We start from the raw sequence: 14,032 nt of genomic DNA on the forward strand, positions 1-14,032 counted from the left end.
AGTCTCCCTTCCATCCTCCCTATCCTACCCCTCTAGGTGGTCACAAAGCACCAAGCTGATCTCCCTGTGCTACGCTGCTGCTTCCCAGTAGCTAACTATTTTATATTCGGTAGTATGTATATGTCAATGCTCCTCTCACTTCGCCCCAGCTTCTCCCTCCCACGCCATGTCCTCAAGTCCATTCTCTATGTCTACATCTTTATTCCTGCCCTGCAACTAAGTTCATCAGCACAGTCAAATAAATTCCTGTTTGCAGTGGTCAAAGTCATGCTTCCTTGGCATTGTGTCTCTGTGATTTACTAGTATGTTTGCTTCTTCTCTATGAGGCTTCTGTTCTTTCCCTGTAGGTGGAAGACTCACAAATGGCGCAGGTGCCAGTTAGTCCCTTGGAGCGTGCAACAGGACAGCCCTGGAGCGCAGGAGGGCTGTGGGCCCGGACGGCAGGCAAGAGGTGGGAGGCCCCATTCCACGTTGATTTGCTTTGCATTTCTCCAACAGCACTAACTTAACCACTAGCTTGAAGAGTTTGTCATTTTGATGCTATGCTAGGCAAACAGAGCAAAGCAGTTAAGAATCTGCTACCACCCATTCTACCTTACACCAGAACACGGAAACCTGACTTTTTAAATTGTGTCCTTAGTTCTTTGACATTAGTTCCTAACTCCTCTGGTTAAACTTTCCCCTCATTCACATCTAGAAGATGATCAGACCAAGCTCTTGAAAGCGTTATGACATAGATTGTACACTGCAGCTTTTTGTTGTTGTTGTTCTTGTAATTAGCTTTTGGCTCATGGGATTCCATAACACTTTGCTTGTCACCTTAACCATCAATAAGATCCTTACATCATTGCCCATATGCATTATATACGTGCATGCATAAAATGTAATATAATTGGTTAACTTTCCCAGAAATTCTCAGTAACGACATCCTTGTCATTGTCATGGCGACCCCCAATTCTGTTCATATTTAGTACTGATTTTTAAATGGCAGATTTACGTACTCTAAACCGGCCATATGTGGATTGCAATCTGTCGACGCTACTAGATGACATGGTTTCTTGCAGAAATGAGTGATGGAAATGTTTCCAACTTGCCATGATTATTTACTAGATATTATGGATAACACTTACATTCCAAGCTTTGGAACATGTTATTTATACATGCAGCAAATTCAATCTGTAAAGAGTACATGATTCTTTTTACTCATGTTGAGTTTTAGAATGTAATTCTTGCTACATACCTAAAATGTAGCTGAATATGTAATTGAATACACAACCACCTTTTTTAATTCATAAAAACATGCTTTGCACCCTCATTTGTAGTTACGTATTGGATGATGTTGTAGAACTCTGAACACACAGAATTAGATTCCAGTTTTTGCTGATTTGATCCGGGACCCCTTTTCTTTATAGTGAAAAGATTGCTTTTTTAAAATTTGCGAAGAATAGCTTCTTTTTTGTAAAAAATCTTCCATTATGATAGTCATTTTAGGAATCTTCATTTGAAACATAACATTTAGTTTACAATTAATATTAACTATCTAGTGATTTTTAGGATTTTATTTTATATGCTTATTTTTCATTATGTATCCTCCACCATCAGCATCTGCTAAAAAATAACCCTCCCTTTACAGTTATAGAGACTTAGGTATTTAGAATTGAAAGTCATTCTCCCCATCTGAAACCATTCATGGAGAAATTGAGGGATATCAGACTTTCTTGTCATGCCTTGCTAATTCCTCCTGAATCAAGCATACATTTGCATGCAGTTTGGACCCTACATAGAGTTTATGATGAAAACAGGCATGAGTTTGGGAATCAAAAAACGTAAGTTTTAGTCCCAGTTCTTTCACGAATACAATGTGAGTTTTATTCATCCCTTTACCTTTTTGGGTATCAGTTTATTTAGATGAGGAAAAAAAGAAAAGAGGGCTGGACCAAATGATCTTTCAGGATTATTCCAATTTTCATATTCTACAGTCTATGCACAGATGATATCCAGGGAGCAAAGTGTGACATGAAGTTAGGTAAAAAGATTAAAACCATATTTTTGTAGAATACCACTGGAGGAAATCTAAGATGTGGTGGAAGCTGCGCAAGTGTGAAAACAGCTTTAGTTTCAAACTCTGTCACTTAACTGCACAACCTTGGTTTATTTATTTCCTCCCTCTGAGGCTGAGAACGTAATGATCCTCTCAGCGCTTTGCACATATTAAATCTTCATTAAATGTTAATTCCTTTCCCCTTCCTGTTAGATCATGGCCTCAGTGAATGTGTGCATAGATCACTGTAGGCATAAAAGCAACAATATTAACACGGGTCTTTTGTTTTTTGACACAATCTGTATAAAAACGTTTCTTTCTGTGATTACCAGTGATCTTTTCATTTCCAAATCTGAAAAGCTCTGCTTATTCCTCATCCTAGGTGACTACTTTGTAATATCTACCCACCTCCACTGTGACAGGGATCTTCGGCTCACTCAGTGCCACTTTCTCCTGCCTTTTTGATGGTTCCCATTCTTGGTTTCCTATTACTGGTGCCTCTTCCTCTGCCTGTACCTAAGTAATGCTTCCTCATCTTGCCATATTTGTCAGACTACTTTTTCTATCAGCAATCTTATGGGATATCTGGGAAGAGAAAGTTGCATTATAACAAGTAATATATGCATAAATATACTCAGAAGAACTCCTTTAATTAACTTCTATATGAAGATAATCTTTTTCTTTGTTGCCTTGATAAATATTTTTTTCTTAGAGCCTATATTTCTATGGAAACATGAAAAGGAGAGAATTAAGAGAGTAGAAATATCTTTACTAATGGCAAAAAGGCAACAGATTCTTTTTTTTGATGGTCATGGCTGTTTTCAGAACTCTGCATAATTGACCTGTCAGACTCTTGCTATTCCCATCTTTGCCCTTATCCAGTCAGAGACTTTAAAAATGCCGACTTGTGCGATTTTTTAATAACTAAAATAATTGTGTAGTAAGGATTAATATCAGTCAGCAAATACTGTGGAGGAGCTACCCCCTTCCTCTCTAATGCTTCAGACTTTCTGATTTCAGGCACTCACATAACTGTGACTGCATTCAGAAGACTGTGTAGAAAGAGCCATGAGTGTCAGGAAGGGATGAAGATGTTCAACCCAGGGAATTTAATTTGTTTAGGGAAATGAGATCACTGGTAACATCACCCAACAAGTATGAGTTAAAAATTGAAACCAGTCCGTTGCAGAAGCAGTCATTTGAAGCTAAAGAGCTTAAGAAAGATCTAAAGGATGAGCTGGGACTTGACTTGTACCGTAATGTTAGAATAAGTAGAAAAGAGAAAAGAATACAAAATGAGAGCAATTCTGTAAGTTAAGCATTTGAGATAAGAAAAACAAAAACATTACATGTGTTCACAGAAAAGTGGGTAGATTGAACCTCTGAAGATGTGAGCTGGAGCCTGGGGTAATTTTGTAGAGGACTATAAATGTCAGGATCGGTATTTTAGACCTTGTTCAATAAGTGGTAGGAGCAAGGACCTGATGAAAGCAGTGTTTTATCTGTCAGCGTGTACAGAATAAGTTAGAAAGATAAGACACATGGGTCTGCATGCCAGCCGGGACGCTGCTGTAGCGATGCAAGGTTGAAGTAATAAGGGCTCAGATTGGAACCACTGTAGTCGGAATGGGTAAAAATAAATGGATTTTCCACATACAATAGAGGAAAATAACTTTAGGACTCAGTAGCAGACAATAGCAGCAGAGGTAGACCTAAGTAAGTCAAAGATGATCATATGATTTTTAACTCCAGTATTTTCAGCTTGTATAGCACAGGGAATTACTGTTTTAAAGAAGGTTAACAAATACTCTGTATGAATCTTCTCATAACTGGAAATCTTATGAAATCTTGAAACAGATCAAATTTAGCTTTTGAATTGAGATGGGCTGTAATTGTAAAACACTGCATTTCAAGGCTCAGAAAGAACAGGATTTATCTTGGCTTTCATTCTGATGTGGACTACATTTTGAAATGATAATTTAGATTTCTTCAGTTAAATAAAAATATCATATGAACCAAAAAAGGAGTTAATTTACTAAGTATGCATAGAAAAGAAATAATGTATGTCTCATATACTATGCCTCACTCAGCAGAACACTTACAAGGTCACCTTTTATGATTTGTTTTCTCTAAAATGACTTGAACCTTCCCTGTTAGTAGAAAAAAATATAACTCTAAACTTACCTACCAGCTTCTAGCAAGCCATTCTTGTTGTTCCCTTTTGAGTCACCTGCACCTACTTTTAGCCACCTGTTAAAAAGTGGTCATTATAGACAGACTTTCATTTTTACTCTTAGTACTATTAATAGCATGATCGCTCCAACTGTAGGAACTATCCCTGATGCATTTCAAAGGAGCTGGGAGGCAGTTATGTTCCCAGAGTCTCTTTTATGAGTCACTAATGGGTAACTGTTTACCATCTCAGCACTGGCACTCGGTGTAAAGCAAATCATTGAGAATCAGCCTTACCCACAACTGAGTTAGAATGACCCAGGCATAAGAAGATAGGAAGATTCTTCTACAGTCAAGTAAATGCAGTCTTGACCAAGTCTACATTCTGTGTATTTCAAAACTATGTGAAAGTGCTTTCTGTGGAAATGCTTTACATTAGAACACAATAGGAAGTTAGAAGTAGTAAAGAATTTTAGCAAGGCTTTGAATATCGAGGATGGTGTATTCCAGGAAATTTTATCTAATGGTATAAGAATGAAAAAGAGAGAGGAGAAAGGTATTTTAAAGATGGAATTAACAGGATTTTGCAATTTTAAAACTTAAATCATTCTTGAATCTCACAGGGAAATTTTAGAGGGCTTTTGAAATAGGCATCTTTCCTATAATATTGTCAATAAAAGAAATGAAAATAACGTGAAGTTATGTCCGCAATCTATTTAATTTTTAAGTGTATAAACAGGTTCTATTCGCTTCATGCTATTCAAGTCACTTGTGTATAAACTTTTAATGGAACTGTAACCTCTGCTGTCTCTTCCCTCTGCTCACATTTCTACAATTCAGATGGCATTTAGGAGGCTAAGTTATTGATTGGTCAGTGACTGAAACATAGCCACACTAGCCGTAGCTAGAGTTATCATTACATTTGCATTCAAAATAAAAGAGGTGGCCCATATTAATGACAATTTTGGACAATTTACTTATTTTTTCTCTATGACTGCCCTAAAGGACAATGTCACTACTACTTAAAATGTGTATATGTGTGTGTGTGTGTGTGTGTGTGTGTATATATATATATATATATATATATATATAAAACTAATTCCACTGTTTATTACTTTGTGACATATTTATACCAGGAATATGATGAAAAAATATCATCAATTAGATGCTGGGATGTTATAAAAATAAGTTCAAATTTACTCTTGCTCAATCTCTGTGTTGATCTTAATGCTATTTCCTGCCAAGTGTACTTTCTATAAATTAGATGGAGCTAGAGTTAATAATCCCCAGGGCCAACCCTACCTATCGTAATCCCCCACCCGCTCTGTATCCTTGCCTGCCAAGGAATGTCCACTGTAATGTTAACCTGTCACTAAGATTTGACATCAATCTCTTTATGTGGAAGCCAGCATGATTCAGATGTATTCTCAAATCTAGACCACAGAAAAAAGAAAAAAAAATTAATTATATGCCTCACATGGCAGGGACCCTCCTGGTCCTGGGAGTCCTCACCTGACATCACTTATTCGTTAAAAAGGTTATTCAAGGAAAGTCTAGGAATAAAAAAGAAAGTTCTGATTTTCCCTCCACCAAAACTAAATCCACGTGAATTTGTAGAATGTGAGATATAAGTATTTAACTACAATTTATGCCGTTACTTTTTGTGAGCAAATATGCTTCAATCTTATGCTTAAATTAAGTAGCTTAAACTATATTGACACCTTTCGCATCACTCTTTTGCTTAAATTCTGGTCCACTTTGTTCTTTTTAAAAGATTATACCTTAGAGGCATTTTTGAAGTTAGGCCCAGAATATCTGGGCCAGTTTATCTCAGTAACTCACAATAATCTGTTAATTTTCAGAAATTGTTATATAATAGGAATGAAAATAATGGAAGTAGAAAAAGAACTAGGTAAAAAAGAGTCAAAGAGCTTGCTTTAAAGAAATTTTGCACAGACGTGATTTTTAAACTTTTCTTTGGGCTAATATACTTATTAATTACCATGTAATATTTTTGTACTCTTCATTTATATAAGCTATTATTTAAATCTTCTAGAATTATTTCTACTTTTAAATGGCTTCCTCTAATTTTCTGTGACTATTAGCATTCTAGTTGATTTGGGGATTTTGGTTTTGTGTTATCTCTCTGTGAGAGTCCTGTCCTAAAATGATGATTAGCATTTGCTAGTTTTTAAATAGCTGATAAAATAAGCTTGACACCGGGATGTCTGTCTTTGTGATGGTTTCTCAATGCCCAGTTAGTTGGTTCGTTGTGATGCAGTTAACCCTTTCCAGATCGCAATCAAGGATCTAGCTGACCTTGGTCTAAGCTACTCCACGGGGAGCTGATTATTATTTCCTAGTAAGTCCCCAGAGAAGGACTTTTGCATATATTACAAGCATCAATAAGACTAGAGATCATTGGTAACTATTTAGGATCAATAAGAAAGAAAAGTACATTTCCTTCCCTTCTGCCAGAGTTACATTCACAAATTGTAATTAGGAAGTGTAATTTGGCAAACTTGTCAGTGAAAATCTCTTTCACACAGAGAAAGACCAGGATCATTAAATCCACCTAGTAAACAACTGGAGCCCTCTTGTATTATTTATAGGTTTGGTCTTATTTCTAAGCACAATTAGGTCTCTTGGTAACTAGCTCCCACTCACATTAAGCTTTTTCTTTTTTATTTCCACATGATTCATTCTCACTATTGTCATTTTTTTTTTTTGTAACACCATAGGAAAAAAATCACTCCTCTAATTTCTCAGTCTGGTGAACATACTCTGTCTCCAGTGCCACCCAGATGCTGTTGCTGTGGGATAAACCGTGTTAATATGGCTCAGTTTAATAAATAAGGTCTCAGAGCTCCTTGAACTCTTTGTTACAAATAATCCAACAGTTTTCACTGCACTCGGGCATTGATCTTATTCTGTTTCCTGTAATGAACTTCCATGTGCACATTTTAGATCTCGTCATTTATTTCACTCTGATTATTCAAACGAAAGGACAACATGGTCTTGCATGCCGAAGGACAGTCCACAGACCAATAGAACTCCTTCTTTTTGTGCATCCTGAATAATAAGGGTGTTTCATTCCTCTTCAAGAAAATGAAGATGAGCAAGTCCATTCTGAATTCTATTAGATTTACTTCAGAGCTGCATTGGTAGCCTTCCATTTACATACTCGTATATGCATAACGCAAATATCCATGTTCTTTTAGCTCAAACCAATGTTATCTATTCCCTTTCATTTCAGGAACCTTTATTAGTCTCTTTAAAACATAGCTCAAAATTCAACTTACATGAAAACATTCTGGAATTGACTCTACTTATTCGACTTATTAATCATTTTTATTTAAATTCATGGCAAGTTTCAAAGATACACAAAAGTAGAGAGACTGTGGTAATGAATACTAGTCGTGTAGTCATCACTTACACAGCTTCAACAGATTTTAACATATTGTCACTCTTGGTCATCTGCCACTCCTCATACCCTTAAAGAGATTTTGCTGGAGTATTGTAAAGGAACTCCCAGGTAAGGTATACATCATCCATAAATACCTAATATTTTTAAACATAGCAAGAGTACTATTATAACACTAAACAAAATTGAATAATTCATACCATGTCTAATATTCATACCACGTTTAATTTTCCCCCGTTGTCTCAAAAATGCCTGTTTACAATCAGTTTGTTCAAATCAGGGTTCATAAACGTCTCCACATTGCATTTGGCTAGAATACTTCTTCAGTCACTTTTAATCTAACAATTTGAGCTCCCTTTTTCAGAGCATTTATTTGTTGAAGAAACTGCCTTTCTTGCTCATCTTTCCAACATTCCCTCAGTATTGATGGGCTGAGCTTGCCTAGCTTAATTTATAAGTAAGACACAAAGTAGTCATATGAATGTCTCCTAGGTTTTCAGCCTGCTGGAAGTAGCCTGTCCGTGACCCTTAACTTCTGTGTTTCATATAAATAAAATAAAATTTAAATAAAACAGATGGATATAATCAGCATAGTATTAAAGATGGAATTTTAATTTAAAATAATTATTTTGATATATGCCGACCTCACTAAGAAGCTTTCATGGTAATTCATCCATAGGGCAACATGGGTTTTGGCCCTTCTTCCTAACAAGGCCTCAGCCCAAAAAAAAGTTGCATAATCATTATACACAAGATATGCATCCTGCACCTGTAAATACAACTACAATTGTCTGGGTATGTGTAGCTTTCTGGTGCGCAAGGAAACCATGCTTAGGATGACGCATCTTTTCTACAGTTAAAACCACCCTGGTTTCAGTGTCTTAAAAATGATTTTTAAGATTTATAAAGTTGAGAGACCAGATGGTTTCCTTTCCAAACATTTATGTTTTCTTCACCCTAATAGCAGGAAGTTCATTTCAGATTACATTCCTGTGTTTGAATTGTTGTATTTTCTCCAAGTCAGAATAGAAACAAGTTGAGATGTGTGATAAACTTCAATATATTTGTACAAATGGTACCGTTGCTACTTGTTTGGATCACACTGCATGAGTAATTCACTCCAGGTACTCTGTCTAAATGCTCAGATAAGGGGAGTGACGTGCTGAGTGGGTTTCTGAGTACAGATTTGGGAACTTTACACATCGTTTCTTTTCACCTACTTGAGATACTTTTTGAGATTTTTACATACTGCAGGTATATAGGCTTTAGATTTATGTAAATGGTATAGATTTGCACAGAAGATATTAGTTTCTGGAATTGTATTGATAGTGGTTTTACTTTATTTTATTTTGGTTTTTTGGTGTCCCTTAATGTGACGATGGTTGGAGCAATTATGAAATGAAATTTATAAAAGAGAACCTTAGAGAGAAAACCTTAATGGAGAACTTAAGGCAATTTCATTAGTTTAAAAGATTTATAGTCAAGTCTCTGTTTCAGAGAACCAAATTGGAATGCTTAGATAAAAGTAGGCTTATTTCAAAGAACATAAATTTAATTTTGTAGTTTTCTTTCAGTTATAAACAGTGTGACCCTCTTCATAGCTTAGAGTTCTGATGGTCAAATTTCTTATTTTCCAAATTAATCATTCTTGAGGTTCCTACATATTCTGATCAGTAAAAGCCTCATATTTTCCTCTTTATCCATCCTTCCTCTTGAACATTCTTGGGCAACTTTGCCCACAAACTCAGAGCTTACTATGTATAAACTGTTTAAGCAAGTGTAGAGAGAATTGCAGAATCACGTCAGCTTATTAATATACTGCATTTTATGGATTCCTCCTATACCAATCCACAGATAACATTCTTCCAAGCTACATGGATGCTGTTTTGGGTCCACTCCTTGTACTCCAAGTTTAAGCTCCCCTTAGTTCATTCCTACACGCTCAGCCTTTGTTTCCCAAAGCTTGGCACAGTGCCAGGGAGATTGGGGTACCAAAGGACCTTCAGTTTTAGTAACAAGTCTCAGGTAAACATATCCTAGTGACTCGAATACTCAGGCTCATAAGCCTTAAGCTTGAATGCGCATGAGGATCATCTGAGCAACTTGAAAATAAATGCATTTTCCTTGACCTCACACACAGAGATCTCATTCAGGAGCTGTGGAATGAATCTAAGAATCTTCAATTTTAACAGCATTCCAGGTGTTTCAGTTGCCAGTGGAAGTACACTACCTACTGCTGCGTGTTTGAATCATCAGGGAACTTTAAAAAGATGTTAATGCCTGGGACCCTGTCCTCAACCAGTTAAATCAGAAGGTTGGAGTCTAGCAAGGGCATAGACATTTTTCCAAAAGCTATCCAGGTGATTATCATCTGCAGCTCGATTTGAGAGCCTCTACCTTACACTGGTCTGATAACCACAGTGCACCAGACAACTCCTCTCCCAAGTGGTGAGAGTCTCTTTGGAGCACTTAATAATTTTTCCTGTCACATAAGCTTCCTAAAGGCTCCCACAGTCCACTCAACCAGGTTTTCATATCTGTAAAATTCAGGGACCGCTGTCTAGTCATACAAATTGGCTCTTCCAATGTTGTGCGTATTAAATGAAGAGATATCTGTAGCTAAGAAATAGGTGAGTTTTCACCTACACTTGCACAATTATGTAACTTTTCCTACAGCAGTTGCGACAAGTTGTGTTCACCTACACAGAGAAAGGCTTCCTTTGCTAAAATTGTTAAATCTTTGTACACACCCCATCACACAGTCCTATACTACTGGGTGTTAAGTTTTAGTGTACAGATCCAGAGAGTCTTGTCCAACCTGGGGCCCTGTGTGCACTAACTGTAATTTAGGATCAAAATGCCAGGCTCCTTCATCTTAGTTTCATGATGATAGAATTCTGAGCAGGGCAGAGACCAGCTGCAGTGTCAGCCTAGACCACAAACCTGAAAGTGCCCATGTGAGTCAGTCTGACTGGGCCATTTAAGCTAGTTCAATGAAGACTTAACTTCAGGACCGAGGTCTAAATGTTTCATCTGCTTCCTCAATAAAAAAATGAAGTATTTCTAAAACCAACAGTGGGAAATGGCTGAGGGAGAAACAGAACTTAAACATCACTTGCTCTTTTTCATTAAGACCTGTTACCTTTAAGCAATTCTACATTTATGTTCAATACATAATAAAACTATGACTTGGTTTAAAAACTTCAGTAGAACAATGTCTTGGGGAAAATAATATATATAAACCAAAATTACTTGACTATTTTTGGAGAGGCCATATGTAATTGTTGGAAATGTCAATTATGATGTGATAGATTAAGATTGCTAAAAGTTTTGTCTTCATTTTAAATTCGTGGTTGTTCTTTGTGCGTGTGAAGAATTTGTACAGGGAAGTGGGGAACTTTGACACCGCCTCCTCCCATTAACTACTAACCACTTCAAAGCCATCACAACAAACTTTGAGCGTAATTTAAAAAACAAAAACATGCTTTCTATGCAAATGGAGCTTCACAAGTTTCAGAAGTGTTCTCTCTCCACCCAAACCCTCCAACCAATTTGCTGCCATTAAGACCCTTCTGTATAGAAATCCCAGAGTGGACAACGGTATGAAAACAACTATTAAAGGTATGGGGTGTCTCCCAGCACCACCATGAATATGTTTAGTTCAACATAAGCTATTATCAGAACCCATGTATTATTTATTTGTCTCTTAACTCATTTCTAAGTATATTCCACATGTGACTTGAAATCCTTAATAGCATCTAAGAAAAACGTGTGTGTGTGTGTGTGTGTGTGTGTGTGTGTGTGTGTGTCTGAGGGTTATCTGTTATTTAAAAAATCCTATAGGATCAATTTAATGACTACTGTGATTACTAAAAACACTCCTACCAGATTTTTGCTGCAGATAAAGAATTAAAAGAGGACTCCTTTGACTGAGTAAGAAACGTTAGGTTAATTCCTAAATTACAGAGTAATTACAGACATTCAGATTCATGATAAACAGCTTTTTGCTTTTCCTTTAGCCATTACTTGTCGAAAGCAAGATGGTGGACAGGCTGGTATCCATGAGTGTCTCCGGTATGCAGGCCCTGTGCCAGCCCTCACCCAAGCCTGCCAGATTCCTTGCCAAGATGACTGTCAGTTTACCAGCTGGTCCAAGTTTTCTTCTTGCAGTGGAGACTGTGGTGCAGTTAGGACCAGAAAGCGCACCATTGTTGGTAAGAATAATTGGGATGCCAAAGCCAACACTTGTCAAGGCAGAAAAACACAGTAAAAAGTCAGGCTAAGATAGTTCTGACAATGTATTTGGAAAATGCACAGATATGCATTATTATTGTTATACGAACACATAATACGGCAATGGATTCAGAGCCGTATTTTGATGTAAGTTGGCAGTGACAGATGCATTATGTACCTTTAGTAGAAAGAAAAAGCAGCCTTGAAAACTGAACTCTGTCTCCCTATACAATACGCGGTAGATTAATTTTTGGTTTAAACATGTACCTTTGGTGGATTACCTACAGACAGTGAAGTACTTGGAGAAAAGTTTTTTAGGAACATGGGAAAAGGTTGCCACTTCACTTTCTTAAGCCATTCTCACTGTCAGCCTCAGATTATCCTTGATATCCTAGACGAGAAATATGACATTAATTCTGTACCTGAAAACACATTTTAAAAGGTAGTCACAATGACAGAAAGCTGTAATATAACGAGCAGGAACAGGATCCATCATATTGAACTAAACTCTGATGCACTCAAAAATATTGTCAGTGGCAAAAGAAACCTAAAAATATTGGTGCTAGTAGAGTATTCAGAATTTAAAGTTGTAAAATGATCCAGCTGTCATAATGAAAACTGTTGAAAATTATATAAGGCAGCTTATGAAAGTTAGAGATAAATATGTGTAAAACATATGTAATTAGTTACATGCAGTATAATTAAAAGTATATAACATATATGACATAATATAAATTATGATCTAATTAAAATAATGATATTTTTCAGGCACATATTACTGTTATACTCAAGGTCTTTTTATTTTAAAAGGGAATTTATTTCGATTTATTCACAAACCATTTCTAATATTTTTATTGTGATATTAAATATCTTAATTTTGATTATTATTTCCTACATTAATCACCAAGTATGTCAAAGTGATTATTTTTCAGAAATACTGAAAGATGCAAAATCACAATCAGAAAAGTAAATGCAAAAACCTCACTTTCTGAATCGTAATCCTGTATAACTAAACCATCTATTCGGACTTAACAAAAGAGTTACTTAACTGTACAGGTCAGTGCAGTGACTCTCTCTCTCCATTTCATATTTTTATGTTATAAAGGAGAGAATTGTGCAGTTACCTCAAACTCCCCAGTCAGTGAAAGAACATGATCATTTGAGAGGATTTTAATCATTTTGAGGAGTGTAAAATTCACAACAGTTAGTGTCTTATTCAAAATGGGCTATTTTTAAGTGAGAAAATAAGAGAAATTTCACTATGCAAAGCACCCAGAGCTAACAAAAGCCTACATAGAAAGCACTACAGAGGGGGAAGATAGCATTTATTTATAGGCTACTGTTGAATACAGTTAAAAATAAAGGATGTTTAGGAAAGGAGAAAACTTAGGGATGCTTGATATTAATGATGATATTTTCCAACTTAATTTTCTCCACAGGAAAAAGTAAAAAGAAGGAAAAATGTAAAAATTCTCATTTGTACCCCCTGATTGAGACGCAGTATTGTCCCTGTGACAAGTATAATGCACAGCCTGTGGGGAACTGGTCAGACTGCATTTTGCCAGAGGGGAAAGTGGAAGTGTTGCTGGGAATGAAGGTACAAGGAGACATCAAGGAATGTGGCCAAGGATATCGTTACCAAGCAATGGCATGCTACGATCAAAATGGCAGGCTCGTGGAGACATCCAGATGTAACAGCCATGGTAATCCAACTTTTCTTCACTGTTATACATTTGCTGTCTTTGGGGGCGGAGGTGAAATGCAAGTGTATCAGAATGGAGAGAAATGAAAGTTTACAGGAGTGTGTTCTAAATTGAACCTTAGGGGCACCGCTATGTATGTATTGCTATATCATTTATATGTAACAGGACATTTGGTGGCACTTGTCTTGTTGTCTAGAAGTTGGCAACTAAGTCCCAAAGTTGGTGATAAGGAAGCCTTACATGTGGGCAAAAATGGTGCCAGAAACCTCCCTTGGGGCAGATCCAGAGTCTACTGATTAGGCTCAGCAATCCCCACAAGTCCGTGTACAGAAAAGGAGGGAGGAGAAGAGAAGATTGAATTTAATTTGAGAATAAAGTGTTAAACTAGACAGACTTTTAATAACCGAACTGGCAAGATTTGTGACGTGCCTAAGATATCAAGTGGCAGAGGAGAAAGAC

General features: G+C 36.6%; 1 protein-coding gene across 1 annotated transcript in view; it reads left to right on the top strand.

The window, feature by feature from the left end:
- The window catches only part of THSD7A (thrombospondin type 1 domain containing 7A), a 452,500-nt gene that overhangs the window by 384,507 nt on the left and 53,961 nt on the right, over nt 1-14,032 (top strand). Inside the window, exons 11-13 of the mRNA XM_067746269.1 lie at nt 348-451; nt 11,657-11,851; nt 13,310-13,573. Of these exons, the coding sequence (XP_067602370.1) occupies nt 348-451; nt 11,657-11,851; nt 13,310-13,573 (563 nt within the window). The remainder of the gene's footprint in view (nt 1-347; nt 452-11,656; nt 11,852-13,309; nt 13,574-14,032) is intronic.

The sequence above is a fragment of the Pseudorca crassidens genome, chromosome 8 (assembly GCF_039906515.1).
Source record: "Pseudorca crassidens isolate mPseCra1 chromosome 8, mPseCra1.hap1, whole genome shotgun sequence".
NCBI classification, from domain to species: domain Eukaryota; kingdom Metazoa; phylum Chordata; class Mammalia; order Artiodactyla; family Delphinidae; genus Pseudorca; species Pseudorca crassidens.